The sequence below is a fragment of the Brassica oleracea genome, chromosome C6 (genome assembly GCF_000695525.1).
Source record: "Brassica oleracea var. oleracea cultivar TO1000 chromosome C6, BOL, whole genome shotgun sequence".
NCBI lineage: Eukaryota > Viridiplantae > Streptophyta > Magnoliopsida > Brassicales > Brassicaceae > Brassica > Brassica oleracea.
The window spans coordinates 8332282-8355378 of NC_027753.1; the positions used below are offsets into that span (position 1 = coordinate 8332282).

The 23097-nt window shown below is 39.9% G+C and overlaps 2 protein-coding genes and 1 long non-coding RNA gene across 7 annotated transcripts; 2 read left to right on the plus strand and 1 right to left on the minus strand.

Annotated features, from left to right (window-relative positions):
* Nucleotides 1-4766: 4766 nt before the first annotated feature.
* LOC106297386 (putative F-box protein At1g55070) lies at nucleotides 4767-6499 on the plus strand. Its single transcript, XM_013733635.1, is given in 4 exon segments — nucleotides 4767-5006; nucleotides 5008-5172; nucleotides 5228-5845; nucleotides 6449-6499. Coding segments are annotated over 4 exon segments (1074 nt in total).
* A 6963-nt stretch (nucleotides 6500-13462) lies between these two features.
* Nucleotides 13463-15470, minus strand: LOC106296394. 5 transcript variants are annotated; one of them, XR_001261186.1, is made up of 6 exons: nucleotides 14658-15470; nucleotides 14492-14571; nucleotides 14268-14341; nucleotides 13968-14077; nucleotides 13851-13869; nucleotides 13463-13752 (listed from the first exon to the last, which is right to left on the minus strand). It is a non-coding gene; the product is annotated as an uncharacterized LOC106296394 (long non-coding RNA). The 5 variants fall into 5 exon arrangements; XR_001261185.1 differs by having other exon boundaries at nucleotides 13840-13869; XR_001261188.1 differs by having other exon boundaries at nucleotides 13840-13869; nucleotides 14422-14571.
* Nucleotides 15471-16220: 750 nt separating this feature from the next.
* On the plus strand, nucleotides 16221-23058 carry LOC106297387. The gene is made up of 2 exons (XM_013733636.1): nucleotides 16221-16326; nucleotides 16396-23058. Exons 1-2 carry the CDS (start codon nucleotides 16221-16223, stop codon nucleotides 21351-21353), a joined length of 5064 nt encoding a protein of 1687 aa, XP_013589090.1. The 3' UTR covers nucleotides 21354-23058.
* The last annotated feature ends 39 nt before the right edge of the window (nucleotides 23059-23097 follow it).

The following is a 23097-nucleotide window of genomic DNA, read 5'->3' on the forward strand; positions in this document are numbered from 1 at the left end:
CAAGACAGATTTCTACGGGATCTTGCAGGAGATTATTGTAGTAGAATTCCCAGGGTTATTGAAGCTGAAATGTGTCCTCTTCAAATGTGAATGGTTCGACCCCGTCGTCAACAGAGGTGTTCGGTTTAACAAATTCGGTGTAGTTGATGTCAATGGTGGACGAAGGTACAACAAATTCTTTTTTTGGCATATATGATCTGTATGATTAATTTCTATGTTGTCTTTATTTTTGCAGGTACAACAAATTCGAGAATTTCATCTTAGCTTCACAAGCAGACCAAGTTATCTTTCTTCCATTGGTTAGCCGTGATCAAAGTTACACCTCGTGGACGAATCATCAGTGGAGAAAAACCACCATTGCATGAAGAACATATAAATGAAGTCGAGGAAACTGAACAACAAATTGATGACATCCTTCTCAATGATCCGCATAATCATGAGTACGAAGATCTTACCGACGATGCCACAGACGAAGCTGTTGAAGACGAGTTTAATTACAATGATGATGTTTCTAGTGATGACGAGAATGTCGATGTATCCGACTGATGTATTTGTTTTTAATATGATTGATCTTCTGACTTAATGCATGTTATTTGATGGATTTAATAACGAAAATCTATTTATATAATTTGATTTTGTGTAAGGTAATGGGGGGGGTTTGAATTAGAAAGAAGAGATTGAGATTATAAGTTAAGGAATTGTGGTTTTAGAATTTGGGGTTTGGAATGGATTTGAGGTTAAAGGGAGAATGGGATTGGGGTTTTGAATATATATGAAGTAGAAGATAAGGAAGATGGGGTTTGGGGTTTCGGATTTTAGGGATTTAAACATAATCCTCGTGATTTCCTCGTACATTAACGAGAAACTTACGACGATTTTTAAAAATAAAGAACGCGGGGCTCGTTAATTCCACGTAAGCCGTATTCGTCGTAAAAAACTTGTAATAAAAAAATGCGGGCCTCGCTCATTCCTCGTAAATTAAAAAGCGGGCTCGCTAATTCCTCGTAAATGAACGATCAATTAGGGACTACCGTTGTAATATTTAAAAAAAGAGAAGAAATATACTGGAATCACAGGTGGGAAGAAGCAAGGCGAGACCTACGTAAGTCTAGGCTTGTCTCCGCCCACATGTGTTCCAATATCTTTCTTCTCCTTCTTTTTTTTCAAATCTTTCTAATTTGAGAAGCAAACTGGTGAGTAATTATATATGATTTGAGAAACAAATTGGTGAGTTTATCTTTGATTTGAGAAGCAAACTGATGAGTATTTATAGGAAATTTTGAAAGGATTTACTACCAATTAGCTTCGTCTCATTCCTCATAAATAAAAAAGCGGGCCTCACTAATTCCTCGTAAATGAACGAGGACGTTACGAGGAAACCAAACGCGGGCCTCGCTATTCCTCGTAAAAAAAACACGGGCCTCGCAAGTTCCTCGTAACTTTACGACGAATTTACGACGACCCTCGTAAAAAAACACGGGCCTCACGAGTTCCTCGTAACTTTATGACAAATTTACGACGATTCCTAATTTTCTATATATACACGCGAGCTTCTCACTTCCATTTCGTCTCAACTTCCTCTCTCTTTCGTAGCAATGGTACGCTCTCTCTATTTCCTCTCTAATTTGATTAGTTTAGGGTAGATTAGGTGGTTGGTGTAGGGAATTTAGATAGGTTTACGGATTTTATGTTAGTTAGTGTTGATTAGGTGGTTAATTATAGAATTTGTTAATTATTGTTGATGTTAATTTTAAAATTAAATTTTTTCCAGACGGTTCGAAAGAACAGACTTACTCCCCATTACAGAGAGATGTTCGGTGTGCCTGGTAGTCGTTTAGACCCGTCTTCTTCAACTCCCGGTTCTTCTTCAGCTCCCGGTTCTTCGGGTCCGGAGACTGTCCCCGAGACTCAGTCTTCTCAGAGAGTGTCTCGGCCCCCTCTTTCTGGTGCACCATCGGCTCCTCGATTCGTTGCACCACCGCCTCCTCATGATCATGTGCCTCCTCCGATGGCTCCTCCGATGCCGGCCGGGATTCATCCCGATTTGATGATGCCGCCGAGTGCTCCTTACTCACAGTACACTGTCGAAGACCTTTTCGCTCAGCCAGGCAGAGAAGGCTAACCAGTGTTAGACCCCGACCGACCGGACGGAACTTTATGGTATATTACATTTTATTTTTAAATTCTTTTTAAATTCTTTTATAACAATAATAAATAATTTATACTTTAATTTTTTTTTCCAGGTTTGGGGTTGACGAATGTGTTGCTTGGAACGTAACCGAGACGATCAAAGGTTACTTCTCCGAGCCACATCCAAACTAGAGAACGACGCCGATCCACGTCAGAAAGACGTGGTTCAAAATTTTCGCTGTAAGTTACTATTAATTAATTATATATACTTTAATTTTTATATGATTTAGAATTTTATATTTTCTAAAACTAATTTTTAATTTATTTTATTCGTGTCACAGCAAAAATACCATTGGTCCATGGGGGTCAATGAGAGGGTGAAGAAAGCGTTTAACGCGAAGGCGCAAAAAACGCTTGTTGGACACGGTCTCCAACTGGAAGGGTGACTGGATCGTGAAGGGGTATGAGCGTGGCAAACCCCCTGAGCTCACCACGGATGTGTGGGATGGCCTCATCCGTTATTGGCGGGATCCTGACGCCAATAGAGTCGCCGAATCTTGCTCCGCCTCCCGTCAGACGGTAGATGAGCACGGCCACGGGCCGATGCTTCACTCTACGGCTCAAAAACCCCACGCCGGTGTCCTTCTGGAAATGATAATTAAATATTTAATTTAATTAATTATATATATATATTCTAACTTTCTTAAATGTTTTATAGGCCAAAGAGACGGGAGAACTCCCGTCTCTTTTGCAACTTTACGAGAGGACCCACAGGAACAAGGCAGGCCAATTTCTAGATGCTAGGTCCGAGCAGATCTTCAACGACTTGGTTGGTCACGTTGAAGACCGCCATACCTAACTGACCCAGTAGTCCACCGACGGATTACCCGTCACCTTATCCACACTTGAAGTGGATAAGATTTACGAGGAGGTAAATTTTTTGAAATTTTAATTATTTTTATTATTCATTTAATTTAACTTTAACATTTTACTAACAATATTTATTTTTTGTTTTTAAGGTTGTCCCTAAGAAAAAGGGATGTACATTGGAGATTGGTTCCGTCAACGATGTTCCAAGAGCGACATCGTCTTATGGTCAGAGACGGGAAGATGAAGTCACTCAGCTGCGTAACGAGTTGGACTCGACGCGAACTGCGTTCAGAGCTCGTGTGGGTGGAGTCGAGGGCTTCTTGGACGTTATAGCGGCCACAAATCCGGAATGAGAGTCCTTGTTGAGGAACATGCGACGACAAAATCCCATTCCAGACGAGTCATCATCCGACACACATGCCGACGCGGTTGTAGAGAGGAGGAGTGACAAATTCTACCGGGCGATGAACGACCCGTAGTTTTTTTTTTTTACTTTTCGTTGGTTGTATTATATTCAAAACTTATTTATGTATAAAATATTTTCCTTTTTATTTTTATTAAAAAATTAAATAATTTTTATTATATTTTTTAATTCTGGAAATATCAAAATCGAAGTAAATTCGTAGCTAAATTACGACTACTTTACGTCGAAAAGTTACGAGGAAGTAACGAGCGAAATATTTACGTCAACACTACGAGGAAAGTGTAACGAGTATTTTACGTGGTTTTTACGTGGAAAGATTTACGTTGAATTTACGAGGAAAGGATTGCGAGGTATTTACGAGGAAACGGTTGCAAGGTATTTACGAGGAAATGGTTGCGAGGTATTTACGAGGAAATGTAGCGTCCTCCTTACGTGGAAAGTTTACGTGGTTTTTACGACGAATACTGTTCTTTGTTTTTACGACGAAGTTTTTCCTCGCTAATTTATGACGAATTGGCGAGGAAATATGCGTTACGACGAACGAATAACTATGAAACGTGTTTCGTCGCTAATTTCTCGTAAAGCTTCTTTTACGAGGAAGTTACTACGAATTTGACCGTCGTTAATATTGTGTTTTCTTGTAGTGAAAAACGACTAAAGCTATGTCTAGATTATTAGTTATTGAGCTTAACCGTTTATAAAATATAAAAATACATTAAATATATGTAATGTTCCATAATTTATATTAAATATCATTATTCACAAATAATAAAATTTTGATTATTTTATTTTCATAAAATTTTAATTTTGTAAATTATTAAAAAAAATTTTGATGTTCCTGGTATCCGGATGCTTTCAAAAGAGACGTGACTAGCGCTTGATGACTGTTCATTGGATCTGAGCCGGGGAACCCGCCGAAAGCATCCAAGAAGACCATTTTTTTCACCCTATTTTAATCTACAGTCACCGGGACTCGAACCTATGCGGCGAAACTTCCTGATAAAAACCAAATCTTCACTTAAATTTTTAACAAATTTATTGGGCCTTAATAAAGGCTCAATTTGTTCCTTGTAATAAAGCCCAACTTTATCGAGTGTGTCTCAAGCATAGGGATAGGGTTTATTGAAACTGATGGATCGCAAACAATCATGACAAAACGGAGGCAGTAAATCTTATGCGGATCCAGTAAATTTTATCAACGTCTGGAGGAGATATACACTAACATTTTGGTTGTGAAAAAACCCTTTTGTTAAACCTAACCGCAGAAGATCAGCATCGATGATGAGAAACCATAAGCAGCAGATCTCGGAGGTAAACCTAACCGCACCAGATCAAATAAACAATGTTCGAGCTCTGGAGGACAAAAGAGAGTACTTTGATGAGCTCCCTATTGATCTTGTCGAAGATGTCGATTAAGTCTATGGCAAAGTGTCGCTGCGTGTCCAAGCTCTGGTGTTCGATAATTCGCGGACCATATTACAAGGTGTTGTTCCCGACCACCAAACCTCCAGATCCACCGAGGTTCCTTTTCACCTTGGTCGAACAAGGAAAGTTGTTCTTCTACACCTCAAAATCCAAATCCAAATCCAGACGAGGTTACATCTCTTGTAGCCACTCTTCATCATATGATGCCCATCAAAGATGGGAGGATGAAACTGCTTGGCCCTGTCAACGGATTGTTCTGTCAAAAATATCTAGGAGATGATTCTATAGTCTTGGTGGTTTCTAATCCCATCACAGGAGAGTCTGTAACTTTGCCTAAACTGACAACTAATTAAGAAAGTGAATTCGGCAAAAAGCTAGTTCAAGGTCTTGTCTATAACATGGGTGTGTGGTGGAAAAGACATGAAGAAGGAGGAGGACTTGTCTCCTCAGCATCAAGTTCTCACGTTAGAGAATGGAGGTAAAGATCTCTTATGGAGAAACATAGACTGTTGCATTAAAGGTCAGACTGAAATTGGTCGTAAAGGGCAGTGCATCATCAATGGTGTTTTGTATTATCCACCAAGTGTGGACAACAAAAAAATGATCGTTTGCTTTGATGTTAGGTCTGAGAGATTTGAGTTGATCTCATGGAGATCATCTAATCTGATAAACTACAAGGGTAAACTAGGTGCGGTTGATGATAATGATGTTGACCACTTTGCGCTGTGGGTTTTAGTGGAACGCGAATGGTCAAAGCATGTCTATGAAAAGTCTCTTCCGTGGAGGACATTACGTACGGCTTATGGACATATAGTTGGAGTGACTGATAGAGGTGAAGTTGTATTCTCCCCAAAGTATGGAGTAAAATCTCCTTTCTACATCTTTTACTACAATCTGGAGAGCAACAGTGCCGTAAGAGTAAGAGTTGATGGTCCAGGATTTGAGTGTTTGAAATGGAATCTGTTATACACGTCTTCAAACTATGTAGAGGCTGATGTAACTAGTGTTTTATTGGATTCTTATGCAGTTTCAGAGGGTTTTATTTGTTTACTTTAGGCCTGTTCGTTTCCGGAACGCACTGCGTTAACGACAGCCATAAAAATATGCCATGATTAGAAGCTAGCGACACATGTTTGAGACGCAGCATCGGCTTCAGCCGCTAATATTTACAGCGTCGATGAAAACACGGACACGATCACTAGCAATAGTCGCCGGCGGCAACTTACTACCGACCCTGCTATTAAATTTCTCCATCTTGTTAGTTAATTATAGCCGCTTGCGGCTTGACGCTGCGTCCGCGTCAACGTAAATAACATGGCTTTTGTCTCAGCACGATATGCTTTGCTTATGATATCTCTCTCTCACTATTTATTGCGTTTAAGAGTTTTATATTTACTTGATCAGTAAATGTGCCAAGGCCCAAGAGTGTAGAAGTGATCTTTGTACGTTTACAGACAGATTTTGGGTTTTGTTTCATAGTGTAGGTGTAGACAAAACGAATGATCAACTTGTGGTATATCGTAGCGCGGGATTTCGGTTAATTATGTAGAATAATTTGATTTGAAAGTTTAATTGTTTATATTGTGAATTCTGTTTTAGATACAGTTCCATTTCTACGCACTCAATGCTTTCTCAGTTGTGTTTTTCTAGTTTTATTTATTTTAATTAAATATTTAGTTAATATTTATTTATATTTTAAAAAATATTTTTATATAATGTGTGAATCTTTATTCAGTAGTTCATCTTATTTATTTTTATGACCTCTTTCAACTGAAACCTTTTGATGGTAAAATATTCAACTTTAATTTCTTTGAGTCAATTTATAAATTTAAATGCAATTGCCTTTTTGAATAGTTAATTTCATGATGGTTATTGTTTATTTATTTATGATTTCTTTAGGTTAAATATTGTTTGATCTTTTTTGGATTGAAGGATTAATACTGTTTGATTTTTTATTAACCAAGTTCAGTCTTTTTAGGATTAATTAAATTTTATAATATTGTTGAGATGATTTTAATAGAGCTACGTTTTTTATAGTCTATACTTTTGATATATATGCATGTTTTATTTTAAGTTATCTATTTTTATTTATGTTTTATATGTTTTGGGAAGTTATTTAGTAGGACTCTTAAACTATTATATGTTGGGCATATCTCCAAAATAGCACATTTCTAAATTTATGTCACAAAAATAGTCCTCAAAACTAAAATGACCAAAATAGTATTTTATCTTTAGAAAAATTTAATTTTTTTTATTTTTCAAAATTTGAAATCTTATCCCAAAACCACACTCCCCAATTCTAAACCCTAAACCCTAAACTCTAAACCCTAAACCCTAAACCCTAAATCCTAAACCCCAACCCTTAACTCTAAACCCTAAACCCTAAACCCTAAATCCTAAACCCCAACCCTTAACTCTAAACCCTAAACCCTAAACCCTAAATCCTAAACCCCAACCCTTAACTCTAAACCCTAAACCCTAAACCCTAAATCCTAAACCCCAACCCTTAACTCTAAACCCTAAACCCTAAACCCTAAATCCTAAACCCCAACCCTTAACTCTAAACCCTAAACCCTAAACCCTAAATCCTAAACCCCAACCCTTAACTCTAAACCCTAAACCCTAAACCCTAAATCCTAAACCCCAACCCTTAACTCTAAACCCTAAACCCTAAACCCCACCCCTAAACTCTAAACCCTAAACCCTAAACTCCAGACGACTTAATTAAGTCGTCCGATAAGTCGTCCAGCTGGGAAGACTTTCCAGACGCCTTATTATAAGTCGTCTAATAAGTCGTCCAGATGGAAGACTTTCCAGACGACTTAATTAAGTCGTCCGATAAGTCGTCCAGCTGGGAAGACTTTCCAGACGCCTTATTATAAGTCGTCTAATAAGTCGTCCAGATGGAAGACTTTCCAGACGACTTAATTAAGTCGTCCGATAAGTCGTCCAGCTGGGAAGACTTTCCAGACGCCTTATTATAAGTCGTCTAATAAGTCGTCCAGATGGAAGACTTTCCAGACGACTTAATTAAGTCGTCCGATAAGTCGTCCAGCTGGGAAGACTTTCCAGACGCCTTATTATAAGTCGTCTAATAAGTCGTCCAGATGGAAGACTTTCCAGACGACTTAATTAAGTCGTCCGATAAGTCGTCCAGCTGGGAAGACTTTCCAGACGCCTTATTATAAGTCGTCTAATAAGTCGTCCAGATGGAAGACTTTCCAGACGACTTAATTAAGTCGTCCGATAAGTCGTCCAGCTGGGAAGACTTTCCAGACGCCTTATTATAAGTCGTCTAATAAGTCGTCCAGATGGAAGACTTTCCAGACGACTTAATTAAGTCGTCCGATAAGTCGTCCAGCTGGGAAGACTTTCCAGACGCCTTATTATAAGTCGTCTAATAAGTCGTCCAGATGGAAGACTTTCCAGACGACTTAATTAAGTCGTCCGATAAGTCGTCCAGCTGGGAAGACTTTCCAGACGCCTTATTATAAGTCGTCTAATAAGTCGTCCAGATGGAAGACTTTCCAGACGACTTAATTAAGTCGTCCGATAAGTCGTCCAGCTGGGAAGACTTTCCAGACGCCTTATTATAAGTCGTCTAATAAGTCGTCCAGATGGAAGACTTTCCAGACGACTTAATTAAGTCGTCCGATAAGTCGTCCAGCTGGGAAGACTTTCCAGACGCCTTATTATAAGTCGTCTAATAAGTCGTCCAGATGGAAGACTTTCCAGACGACTTAATTAAGTCGTCCGATAAGTCGTCCAGCTGGGAAGACTTTCCAGACGCCTTATTATAAGTCGTCTAATAAGTCGTCCAGATGGAAGACTTTCCAGACGACTTAATTAAGTCGTCCGATAAGTCGTCCAGCTGGGAAGACTTTCCAGACGCCTTATTATAAGTCGTCTAATAAGTCGTCCAGATGGAAGACTTTCCAGACGACTTAATTAAGTCGTCCGATAAGTCGTCCAGCTGGGAAGACTTTCCAGACGCCTTATTATAAGTCGTCTAATAAGTCGTCCAGATGGAAGACTTTCCAGACGACTTAATTAAGTCGTCCGATAAGTCGTCCAGCTGGGAAGACTTTCCAGACGCCTTATTATAAGTCGTCTAATAAGTCGTCCAGATGGAAGACTTTCCAGACGACTTAATTAAGTCGTCCGATAAGTCGTCCAGCTGGGAAGACTTTCCAGACGCCTTATTATAAGTCGTCTAATAAGTCGTCCAGATGGAAGACTTTCCAGACGACTTAATTAAGTCGTCCGATAAGTCGTCCAGCTGGGAAGACTTTCCAGACGCCTTATTATAAGTCGTCTAATAAGTCGTCCAGATGGAAGACTTTCCAGACGACTTAATTAAGTCGTCCGATAAGTCGTCCAGCTGGGAAGACTTTCCAGACGCCTTATTATAAGTCGTCTAATAAGTCGTCCAGATGGAAGACTTTCCAGACGACTTAATTAAGTCGTCCGATAAGTCGTCCAGCTGGGAAGACTTTCCAGACGCCTTATTATAAGTCGTCTAATAAGTCGTCCAGATGGAAGACTTTCCAGACGACTTAATTAAGTCGTCCGATAAGTCGTCCAGCTGGGAAGACTTTCCAGACGCCTTATTATAAGTCGTCTAATAAGTCGTCCAGATGGAAGACTTTCCAGACGACTTAATTAAGTCGTCCGATAAGTCGTCCAGCTGGGAAGACTTTCCAGACGCCTTATTATAAGTCGTCTAATAAGTCGTCCAGATGGAAGACTTTCCAGACGACTTAATTAAGTCGTCCGATAAGTCGTCCAGCTGGGAAGACTTTCCAGACGCCTTATTATAAGTCGTCTAATAAGTCGTCCAGATGGAAGACTTTCCAGACGACTTAATTAAGTCGTCCGATAAGTCGTCCAGCTGGGAAGACTTTCCAGACGCCTTATTATAAGTCGTCTAATAAGTCGTCCAGATGGAAGACTTTCCAGACGACTTAATTAAGTCGTCCGATAAGTCGTCCAGCTGGGAAGACTTTCCAGACGCCTTATTATAAGTCGTCTAATAAGTCGTCCAGATGGAAGACTTTCCAGACGACTTAATTAAGTCGTCCGATAAGTCGTCCAGCTGGGAAGACTTTCCAGACGCCTTATTATAAGTCGTCTAATAAGTCGTCCAGATGGAAGACTTTCCAGACGACTTAATTAAGTCGTCCGATAAGTCGTCCAGCTGGGAAGACTTTCCAGACGCCTTATTATAAGTCGTCTAATAAGTCGTCCAGATGGAAGACTTTCCAGACGACTTAATTAAGTCGTCCGATAAGTCGTCCAGCTGGGAAGACTTTCCAGACGCCTTATTATAAGTCGTCTAATAAGTCGTCCAGATGGAAGACTTTCCAGACGACTTAATTAAGTCGTCCGATAAGTCGTCCAGCTGGGAAGACTTTCCAGACGCCTTATTATAAGTCGTCTAATAAGTCGTCCAGATGGAAGACTTTCCAGACGACTTATAATAAGTCGTCTGCGCAGTCTTTTGGATTGAAGTAAATACCTGACTCAAGATAGCAGCTTTCATTGATCTGCGGCCTCTGCTGCCCTCGTAAGCCAGTATCGGTGGAGACGGACTGTCTGCTCTGGGACCACCAATACTAGCACCCAATTCCGGCATAGCTGTGTACGTCTAGACCTGAAGAACTTGTATAAACCCATCCACGGTGTAACAGCCAGCAATTTCTTTGTTCCACAAAGAGTCCATCAGCACCTTAAACGCGACTCTCCCCCATGGATAATTCTCAAACCGTTCTAAATCCATCACTAGCCTTGCCAGAGTAGATCGTGTAGCGGTTGAAAACTTTCTCCCTTCAATGAATCCAGTGAAGATGGAGAGGTACGCGAGCCGCTTGCGATCTTCCCTGGACCAATCCCCGCATCTCTTCAGTGCTGCTATTATCTGATCAGTAGTTGGCCCAGCTTCCAGATGAACTCCCAGCATCCCCCAGAAAGAAACCATCTCTGGGGTAACGTCACATTTTGGTGTCTCAAGGTCCTCGATGTACTCGCAGTTTAGACCAGTGAGGTTTTCAAACTCTAACAGTGAAAACCTCAAAGGTTCTGGACCAACGAGAGACCACATCTCATACTTCTTCTTAATGTCCAGCTTGAAACTGAGCATGTAGTGAACCAGCCTTGAAGCCCAACCAAATCCCTGCTCCTTGAACTTGATGAAAACTCCCAAACTCGACTCCTTGAGCTCTTCAAATTCGTCATCAGTAAGAGCTTTCCTAAGAGCAGTATGCAACTTGCTGTTATCCGTATGATACGAAATGCTATTGTGGGCTTCTGGTTCTTCCCCTGATGTGTATAACCTACGGGGGAGTTCTGGAATATCCATCCTTTTTGTCTGCAAAATAATCAAAGACAACAATATAAGTCCAGACGACTTAGTAGACGACTTAAATTACTTACAAGTCTTCCAGTCGCAGAAGGAGTTGGAGTACTCGTCATTGCGGTTATAGATCTGAAAAAATAAACGTGAAACGGTGAGAATGAGTAAATTGATAGAGACAACGTTTTATGTTCATCTTTTCCTCGAGATTGATGACTTAGCGGCGTTAGGGTTTACAGAGAAACGGCGCTAAGGTTTACAGAGAAGAAGCGGCGGCGCTAGGGTTTAGAAGAAGCGGCGGCGCTAGTGTTTAGAACGTTGGTGACCACGGTGGCGAGGGCGACGGTTTGTTCGGAAATAGTGGAATCGGCGGCGCTAGGGTTTAGAGGAATCGGCGCGGCTAGGGTTAGAAGAAGCTGCGGCGACAACGGTGAGAATGAAGTGAGATAGATAGCCGATGTTGAGAACGATGGTTTGTTCGGAAATCGTGGGAATTCGAAATCGCCTTTGAGAGGGAGAACTGTTAGGGTTTCTGAATTTCGCGAAAAATGAAACAAAAAAAATAAAAATCACCTTATATATTGGGTAAATAATCCGGTTAGCTTTAAAATTACATTGGTAAACTTTAAGGTTTGGTCCGGTTTAGACGACTTATTCTGGCTGATAATGTACAACAGACGACTTAATATTTAGTCGTCTGTTTTCAGACGACAAAATATTAAGTCGTCCTAGACCCTAAAATGAACCCCTAAACTAAAATGACTAGATTAACTAACTAACCACGTTATAAAATCAAATTATACTTAAATAGTGTTTACTATACACAGAAATGAACACGCATAAGTAATTTTAAAAATTTTCAAAAACGGTTTTAATGCTTTCCAAAATCTAACCCTAAGAACACATACAATACTACAACATATGTTGATGAAACATAAACTTAAGAATATCATGACTCACTACTTTCACTCATCTATGCTGAAAACAATTGAAATTTGTTATATCTTAATTTATACCTCCTAAGACATATGTTAATTACATAATTCCCATTTTTCACTTATCAAAATATTTTTTACAAAATTTTTAAATTATGTTTAAGACTAACTGTCCAGACGACTTTAAGTTAAGTCGTCTGGACGACTTATTTTCAAGTCGTCTAAACAGACGACTTGCGAGGGGTAGAAACGTAAAAAGAATTCCGTTTTTTTGTTTGGTCACAAGGGGATAGTTGTAATTTCAATAGCCTTTTAGGTTACTTTTGCCTTTGACCCAAGTTGGGGTATTGTTTTGGGTTTTACTCCAAGTTTTGAGTCACACTTGGCAATTCTCCCTTTTTTTAGAGACTATATTTGTGACAAAAACTTTTCTAGTGCTATACTAGTCATTTTTTCTTATACCTTTTCTGGAAAATTTCATCTTTATCTTTTTAATGAAAGTAGTAAAATATATACATGCAATAAGTCGTGTGTTTGTAGATTTTTAGCCTTTTCTATTTTGTTCACATAATCTTCTAGATAAAAATGTAGTGTTTGAAAAATTTAATTTTCTGATATCTGTAAATTTTCATAAAACTAATCCAAGCTTCTATTTATTTTAGTTTTTGGTAAATATAATTTCTAAATTTACAATTTTGCAAGTTCAAATATACCAGAGAAGTCCTAAACGATTATTTTTGATTTTAACAAATGAGGGACATGATGCAAAAATTCAGTAAAAAATAGCAGATGGGTGATATGCAGATTATTTAAATACGTATTTTTAAATGTAATATTAATAATGGATCAGATTTTTTTAATATTATATCTGGAATATACTATTCAGTTTTAAATTTTATTAAAATAAGTGGGATATGTTTTTGATATTTTTTTATATGAAAAATTAGGAATTGTTTACAAAGTTTTGTTTGCCTAAACTTTGTAGTACTGTATAAAGTAATTGTTCAATAGTTGGCAAGAAAAAAGATAATTGTTCAATAGATTTATCCAAAGAATTTGTCGGTGTAGTATGTTAAGATAATGTCAGCAAAAATAAAACATTATGACAGATAATCATTGACCAGAATAGTTTATTCACCTGAATTTTATGATCTTCAAACTCGACTGCTGAATGTTGTATTGCTTCTATCTTCCAAGCTTCGTTCGAGGAGTTGAGCATATTCTTTTCACAGTGTTCACTCTCAGACCAAACATCAGAAAGAAATCTTTTTCATCTGAAAAGCCAAATTATAATTTTGGAATACGCAATTTCATGGATGCCAGAGATGGCAAACTTAATCAGCATACATATGTAGCTAATTGTAGAGCTCGTAATAAAGTTGAATGGTGTATCAGTGGTAGAGACCCTTTTGTTGTGCTTATAAGGAAAAACTTCTATTTTGCCTCCTTCATCAAGTCACAAAAACGAAACTGGAGGCGATCACTAAACAAAGAGAATTAGAGATTTTTTAATCAAGTAAAACCAGGTTGTGATCCTTTGACATTAGCACAAGCAGTTCAGGTTAAATTCCAAAATCGCCAACTGGGATTTCAGAAGATATTTGTTTTTCCAACCCCTGCAGAGAATGAAGACGACAACAGTTAAAGTAATATAGACTCTACTCCACATATATAACCAGATTATGCACAGCAAAAACACATACAGTTTGCTAACCTCATATCCATCAAACGATCTGGAGAGTAACAAATAAAATTAAAGAGCATTCATTAATATGGGAAAAGATACATATCACACTAAGACCATAGTTTAAGAGCCTCCAAATAAACTTACCAAAAGCATGAACATGTGATTTCTGATCTTATTCCTCATTTCTTTCATTGTTTGCTCCTCTATCAGAAAAGAAAATGGAGGTTCTCTTCACCATATTTGTAATTCATCAACTATACGAACCATTAAAAAAAATCTAAAGTTTAGTTGTACCTTATATATTCTAAAAGATCGTGAAAGAAAAAAGGTTGTTAGAAAGCCGACGAACTGGTTTTTCTTGATTCACCAGTTTTAAAGACTTTAAGCATTTAATAAAGAAACGTTTTTAAAATCAATGATTAGAAGATAAAACGTTTGGCTAACCGTATATCATAGTTCACCTCGACCCAGCATCGATTTTAGCAGATTAACAGCACCCACCACCCCATTAGTCGCACCTGAAAGGACAAAGATTCTTCAAAATCATTGCAAGATAAGTGTACATAATATTTCCATACAATCAAACAATGTTTCATACGTGCACAGACAACTGTGTGTGGATCTCATAGATAAACAAATGGTTTTGGCCTTCTGAGTGTGTAACTTACTTAAAATCCTTTACTCTACATTCTAATTCTCCTCAATATTTTTCTCCCGTAATAAGTGCAACCATATCGAGAGATATCAACTGAAAAAAAAATTGATTACCTTTAGTCAGCTGTTGTCCAAATTGTTAAAAAAAGAAAGATAAAAGTTTGGTACATAGTTGATTACCGTTCTGTCATCTCTTCAGATTCTGTAGTCAACCGGTTGTCATCTCTTCCAGTCAGAGGATGCTTCTCTCAGATATCTGAAAATCCTTAAGGTACTGTTTATCATCAACAAAAGTGATGTGCCCCAGTCCGAGGATCAGTCCATGGAATCAGATCAGAATGAGGTTCAGAACGTCCGGAACAATGCAATTGAGGTTCAGTCCATCGATCGGACAGGACAGACTGATCGGGCCGTGTACCGACTCGACCCGCACACGTCCGGATTGGAGCTTCAGCATAACCCGCGACCAGATGACCAAATCAACCGTACTGAAGCTCGCCTTTCCCGTCCTGTTCGCCATGCTAAGTCCATCGGTCAAGCCAAAACTGAAGTTGATAGAGTAGAATCCGAATCCGACTGTGGCCTCTCTCTCTTAAGTCGTTTAGGCCGAGCCGACGATCGTTCTAATGAAGTGATCCGACACTTCGATTAGTTCATGAACTTTGAGCAGCCAAATCTTTCTAAGGCAAGACTCTTAAGGCTGTCTGATGACATAGCCTCCAATTGGCCCGGAACAGTCCATGAGAATCACCCGTCCGAACATGAAGACCGTACCGGCTGTGTACTGCTCCTTACCGCGGGACGTGCTGTCGGATGCACTGAATCTGGACAAGGGTAGCCGAAGGGTTCAAATCGACCAGTCAACATTATTTTCTGTGCTTTGACTAGATCTGGTCTTCTATCTATTTTCTATGTCTCTTTTTCATACATTTCTATTTAGTATCTTTGACTACAAGTTGTATAAGTATGAGAACACATCCATGAAATAAAGCAATCGATTTTCCGTATTCCTTTTTGAGTTTTCTCTCTTTGTTCTTTGCTTAGAACATCCTTGTTCTCTTGGTGAGGTTATCTCCGAGTGAATCCCTTTCTTTGAGTCGGACTTGTGTGTCAAATCAAGCGGCCATTGAAACTTCTGGTAGTATCATCGGGTCTTCCGCAGCCCTTTGTGTCACTAAACAATCCATCAGTTCTCTATCTATTTAGATCGAGTTCATATCATCAGATCCGGTTGAGTGTTTGTTCCTTAGGGTTCTTAAAGTGGTATCAGAGCCACTCTTCCGGTATCTCCTTTCATTCCATCTTTCTCATCTACCATTTTCTTCATAAAAATTATTCTTCTATCTATCTTAAATCCGGGCCCCTCTTTACCATCCATATTTAAAAAAAAAAAAAAGATCTAATCAAAAAAATAAAATAAATATATATATATATATATAAAAAAAAAGATTTCGATTGTGGTTTGGTGGTGGAAGAGTAAGCCTGCTGGCCGAGGAGAAATCCGGCCTTGGAGGTTGTTAATACAGATTTCCCTTGTTAAATCTCTTATCTCTCTATCTTGTTCTTTGGGTGGTTCACTTGGGAATCTCATTTTTGGGTTATCTAGTTTGTTCTCTTAGAACTTTGAGGGAAACACTTTTGTGTGAATACCAAATTGAGTGAAACACGTGTGTGGGCAAAGTTAAACACCTGAGAGTGTGAAGTTTTATCTAACTCTCTGTGTTTAAGATTTTCAGGAAAACCATGAGTAGTGGAGAAGAAATGAACCGTCCCGGAAACTCTATGGCCGGCTTGTCTAACTTGCAAATGAGAGATTTGAATGATTCTATGACTAACTTGTTGAATACAGGTTTGAAACAGATCCATCAGAGACTTGATGAGCTTCAAATCAACCGGTCAACTTGATCTCAAACCGGAGCCAGGCGCGATCGACCAAGGAGACGCAGCCGATCCGACCATGACATCCAAGAGGAGGAGTCCGAAGATGAGGACGACCGATCCATCAACCGGCCTAGGAGAGGACCTAGAAACCAAAACCAAGGTGATGTCAATCCATTTGCTAGAAATGATCGAGCTGATAATGGTTTGGGTGGATTGAAATTGAAAATTCCAAGTTTTGAGGGCAAGAATGACCCGGATGCTTTTCTAGAATGGGAAAGAAAAATTGAACTTGTTTTCGATTGTCAAAATTTTAATGATCTTAGAAAGGTTAGGCTTGCGGCTTCTGAATTCTCTGGCTATGCTATTAATTGGTATGATCAAGTTGTGACTCACAGGAGGAGAGCAGGTGAAAGACCAGTTGATACTTGGGCCGAGCTCACCATGATCATGAGGAGACGCTTTGTTCCTGATCACTATCACCGTGATCTCCAACACATATTGAGACGTTTACTGCAAGGAACCAAGTCAGTTGAGGACTATCACCAAGAGATGGAGATCCTCATGATCAAGGCAGATGTGAATGAACCCCTAGATGCCACCATGGCTAGGTTTCTCACCGGTCTCAACCGTGACATCCAAGATCGTATGGAGCATCAAGAGTACGACAACATGGAGCAGATGTTACACAAGGCTATTCTGATCGAACAGCAAGTCAAAAGAAAGGGCATCTCTAAACCGTCCTTTGCTCCCAAACCCTCTTTTACATCCAAAGCCATTAAGACTAATGCCCCTGCTCATGTTTATAGAGAAAAGAATGAGGAAACTTCAAAACGAACCCGAGACATTCAGTGCTTCAGATGTCATGGCCTTGGCCACTATGCTAATCGGTGTCCAAACCAAAAGGTGATGGTTCTTTTGGAGAACGGAGAAGTAGAATCCGAAGATGACAAGGAGGATCTTGGACCAGTCTTTGATGAAGATGAGACACTTGATTACCCAGCTCATGGCCCTCTCCTTGTTGCTAGAAAACCATTGGACGATGCCTATGGCCCCATTTTCGACAAAGAAGTCGATAGCGTGATTGACGAGTTCTGCTCGACCTTTCTAGAAGATTCTGGTCCGATCTTTGATGAGGACAGCCTTGAATGTCCGGCTCATGGTCCACTGTTGGTTACTATAAGATCCTTGAGTGTGCAACCAAAGATCAACGACAAAGAACAAATGGAGAATCTCTTTCATTCTAGATGTCTCATTTCAGAAAAAGTTTGTTCTTTGATCATAGATGGAGGTAGTTGCACTAATGTGGCCAGTGACACCCTTGTAAAGAAACTTGGGCTTGTTACTCGACCTCTTTCTCGTCCTTTCAGGTTGGAGTGGCTCAATGAATCTGGAGAACAGTACGCAAAGGAACAAGTGACCGCCCCCCTTACCATTGGCCGATATGAGGACGAGGTTGTTTGCAACGTTCTGCCCATGGATGCATGCCACATTCTTTTGGGCCGGCCTTGGCAATTTGATAAGAAGGCTGTGCATGATGGTTTTACAAACCGACACTCTTTTGATCACAAGGGAAAGAAAATCACTTTGGTTCCCTTAACTCCTTTGGAGGTTCATCAAGATCAAGTCCAACTTAAGAATGGTCGAGACCAGGAACCTAAGAAGGACAAGCCTGAAACGTCTACCAGAAACTCTAACTTCTTTATCAAAGAAGGTCAGGTCAGGAAGTCTCTTTGCTCTCAAAAGCCATTTCCTTTACTTGTGTATAAAGAATCTCTTATGGTTTCTTCTTCCTCTGACTTTGCACCGGAGATTCCGAGTGAACTTCTAGATGTTTTGCAGGAGTATTCTGATGTGTTTCCAGATGAGAATCCTAAAGGATTGCCATCAGTAAGAGGCATTGAGCATCAGATCGACTTCGTCCCGGGCGCGTCTCTACCTAACCGACCAGCATACCGCACCAATCCGGTCGAGACCAAGGAGCTTGAGAAACAAATTGGTGAACTACTTGAGAAAGGTTATATCAGAGAAAGCCTTTGCCCTTGTGTCGTGCCTGTCTTGCTCGTACCAAAGAAGGATGGCTCATGGAGGATGTGTGTGGATTGTCGGACCACTAATAACATCACGGTCAAGTATCGACATCCTATCCCTCGTCTTGACGATATGCTTGATGAACTTCATGGTTCTAGAGTCTTTTCTAAAATTGATTTGAAAAGTGGCTACCATCAGATTAGGATGAAAGAAGGTGATGAATGGAAAACCGCTTTTAAAACAAAACTAGGTTTGTATGAGTGGCTTGTTATGCCCTTTGGTCTCACAAATGCACCTAGTAATTTTATGCGTCTAATGAATCATGTCTTAAGGTCGTTCATTGGTCACTTTGTTGTTGTTTACTTTGATGATATTCTTGTTTACAGCAAAAACCTTGATGAACACCAAATGCATCTAAAATCCGTTCTTGAGGTCCTTAGGAAGGAACGCCTATTTGCTAACCTTGGAAAGTGTTCTTTTGGCACAGATCATGTGGTCTTTCTAGGTTTTGTTGTAGGTGCAGATGGACTTCGAGTGGACGAGGAAAAGATCAAGGCCATTCGAGACTGGCCGAGTCCAACTACCGTGGGCGAGGTGAGAAGCTTCCATGGCCTGGCCGGGTTCTATAGACGTTTTGTTCCGAACTTCAGTACCATAGAAGCCCCACTTACGGAGGTGATCAAGAAGAACGTTGGGTTCAAATGGGAACAAGTTCAAGAAGAGGCATTTCAAATTCTCAAAGGGAAGTTGACTCAAGTTCCTTTACTTGTACTTCCTGATTTTTCTAAAGCTTTTGAAATTGAATGTGATGCCTCCGGAGTTGGTATTGGTGCTGTGTTGATGCAGGACCGAACAACCATTGCCTATTTCAGTGAAAAGCTTGGAGGAGCTACGCTCAACTATCCTACCTATGACCAAGAGCTTTACGCATTGGTGAGGGCTCTTCAAACATGGCAGCACTATCTTTGGCCGAAGGAGTTCATCATCCATACCGACCACCAATCCCTGAAACACCTTAAGGGCCAGCAAAAGCTAAACAAGAGGCATGCTCGTTGGGTGGAGTTCATTGAGACGTTCCCTTATGTGATCAAATACAAGCAAGGTAAGGAGAATGTCGTGGCTGATGCCTTGTCTAGAAGGTATACTCTTCTCTCGGCCCTTGAAACAAAATTACTTGGTTTTGAGTTTATCAAAGATTTGTATGCATCTGATCAAGATTTCAAAGAGGTTTTTCGAAAATGTTTCAAGGTTGCTTATGGAGAGTATTTTCAAAACTCGGGATTCCTATTCTGTGATAACCGCTTGTGTGTGCCCCAATGTTCTTTGAGGGAATTATTTCTTAGGGAAGCTCATGGAGGAGGTTTTATGGGACACTTTGGTGTTAAGAAAACTTACAAGGCGGTTCATGATCACTTCTATTGGCCAAGCTTGATGAAAGGTGTGGAACGGATCTGTGGCCGATGTGTGGTGTGCAAGAAGTCTAAATCCAAAGCTTCAAATCACGGTTTGTATTCTGCACTTCCTATTCCTTCTCATCCTTGGGTAGACATTTCTATGGATTTCGTGTTTGGATTGCCAAGGTCTAAGTCTGGACGAGATTCAATCTTTGTTGTGGTAGACAGATTTTCGAAAATGGCTCATTTTATTCCTTGCCATAAAACTGATGATGCCATACAAGTTGCTGATCTGTTCTTTAGAGAAATTGTTAGATTACATGGAATGCCTAAGACCATTGTATATGATCGTGATGCTAAGTTCCTTAGTTATTTTTGGAAAACTTTATGGTCTAAGCTAGGAACGAGATTGATGTTTTCTACAACTTGTCATCCACAAACTGATGGTCAAACTGAAGTTGTTAATCAAACCTTGTCTGCTCTGCTTAGATCTTTGGTTAAAAAGAATCTTAGACTTTGGGAAGAATGCTTACCACATGTTGAATTTGCTTATAATCATGCAATGCATTCTGCTAGTAAATTTTCTCCTTTTGAAGTTGTTTATGGGTTTAATCCTTTGTGCCCACTTGATCTTTTACCTTTGCCTTTGAGTGAAAGAGTTAGTACTGATGGCGAAAGGAAGGTGACCACTATCAAGAAACTACATGAACAAGTTCGTGCAAACATTGAGGCCAAGACCGAGATCTATAAAAGATATGCCAATCAGAAAAGAAAGGAGGTTATTTTCAAAGAAGGTGATCTTGTTTGGGTTCACTTGAGAAAGGAGCGATTCCCGGAAGAAAGAAAGTCCAAACTTATGCCTCGGGTCGATGGTCCATTCCAGATCCTTAAAAAGATCAATGGCAATGCTTATCAACTTGATCTTCAAGGTAAGTATGACATTTCTTCGAGCTTTAACGTTTCTGATCATTCCCTGTTTCTTGTCGATGATCCAGATTTGTGGTCAAATCCTTTTGAAGAAGGAGGGAATGATGTGCCCCAGTCCGAGGATCAGTCCATGGAATCAGCTCAAAACGAGGTTCAGAATGTCCGGAACAATGCAACTGAGGTTCAGCCCATCGATCTGACAGGACAGACTGATCGGGCCGTGTACCGACTCGACCCGCACACGTCCGGATTGGAGCTTCAGCATAACCCGCGACCAGATGACCAAATCAACCGTACTGAAGCTCGCCTTTCCCGTCCTGTTCGCCATGCTAAGTCCATCGGTCAAGCCAAAACTGAAGTTGGTAGAGTAGAATCCGAATCCGACTGTGGCCTCTCTCTCGTAAGTCATTTAGGCCGGGCCGACGATCGTTCTGATGAACTGATCCGACACTTCGATCAGTTCATGAACTTTGAGCAGCCAAATCTTTCTAAGGTAAGACTCTTAAGGCTGTCTGGTGACATAGCCTCCAATTGGCCCGGAACAGTCCATGAGAATCACCCGTCCGAACATGAAGATCGTACCGGCTGTGTACTGCTTCTTACCGCGGGACGTGCTGTCGGATGCACTGAATCTAGACAAGGGTAGCCGAAGGGTTCAAATCGACCGGTCAACATTATTTTATGTGCTTTGACTAGATCTGGTCTTCTATCTATTTTCTATGTCTCTTTTTCATACATTTCTATTTAGTATCTTTGACTACAAGTTGTATAACTGTGAGAACACATCCATGAAATAAAGCAATCGATTTTCCTTATTCCTTTTTGAGTTTTCTCTCTTTGTTCTTTGCTTAGAACATCCTTGTTCTCTTGGTGAGGTTATCTCCGAGTGAATCCCTTTCTTTGAGCCGGACTTGTGTGTCAAATCAAGCGGCCATTGAAACTTCTGGTAGTATCATCGGGTCTTCCGCAGCCCTTTGTGTCACTAAACAATCCATCAGTTCTCTATCTATTCAGATCGAGTTCATATCATCAGATCCGGTTGAGTGTTCGTTCCTTAGGGTTCTTCAAAAAGCGAGAACCAAATACTCCACTGAGAGATAGGAGTCGCCTAAGTCTTTCTTTTACTGTTTTGATCTCTGAAACAGACCTTGCAAATCACTCCCCAACATTGAACCAGTGCTTGTAAATAGACCACTACATAACTTATTACTCTCCAAACAAAAGAAAAAACAAAATTCAAATCCTGATAATAGACATCCATTACGTTTGGTTGGTGTTCAATGTAACTTATATTTTGCTTCTTGAATGTTTGTGTTATCCACACCTATCATGTGCTTAACCCATTCTTGTGCTCCAAAAGAGCTTCCATTAGATGCTATGTCTTCACAATCTTCGTTCCTCAGCCTCGTATAAGTACACCAACAAAGGCGATTCTCTTAGATTCTCCATGATCTCAATAACCCAATTCCACAAACCACTCATCGAGCTTATACCGGGACACAACGAATTCGCAGCCTTTCCTTTATCAGATTTCTCCCGTTCAAGCTGGACTGATGCAAAATCAGCCATGTTACTGAAACGAATACACACGCGCCACCATCGCAATCATCTATTCTGGTATTTCATCGCCAGCTAGCTCCCCCAACAATACCACTCTCTCCGACGTCCTCTATTCGCCTAAACCCTACCTTCCTTCCATCGCCAGCCAATCCTCCGCCTCTGGATTAGTCACAGTTGTAGAAAAAAATATCCTAAGCTTTAAAGTTCTTGTCAATAGTTACATTTTTGCCAGAGAATATGCAACTATGAGCGGTCTTATAGAAATTAGAAGATTGTTCGATTACTAATTTGAAGAGGAGAGTAAATGATGAATTAGTGGAAGAAGTGGGTGCTGTTTGTAACCGGTGACGATTTAGTTTCACAATTGGCGAGAGTTACAAAGAAGAAGATAATAGGTTTGCACAAACCGACTAAGGAACGTCTTTTTTATGGGCCTCCTATGAAAAGTAAACTATTAAAGCTTAGCAAATATCAAAATAAAACAATCAGCCCAAATTAAAATCACAAAAAAAACAGCTTGAGAATTTTTTTTCAAAGGGAAACAGGTGTCCAAATTTGCCCACTCCTTCCTGATGATGTGGCGGCACGACAAGGGAGAAAAACCTGTTTTATTTATAGATAGATAGATTTTGAAACCAAAACAAAATAAAATAATAAAATCAATTAACGTTATGTAAATTAAGATTGGTTCACTGGTTAGAGCTGTTGGTCTTTATTAGCAAAAGCTGAAACTGCCAAACGGTTCAATAAGGCTCGATTCTTCAACAGATTTTCCTATACTCCCCAATCAAGTCCCTAACAAAAGATTTGAAAAAGACAAAAGTGTAAGA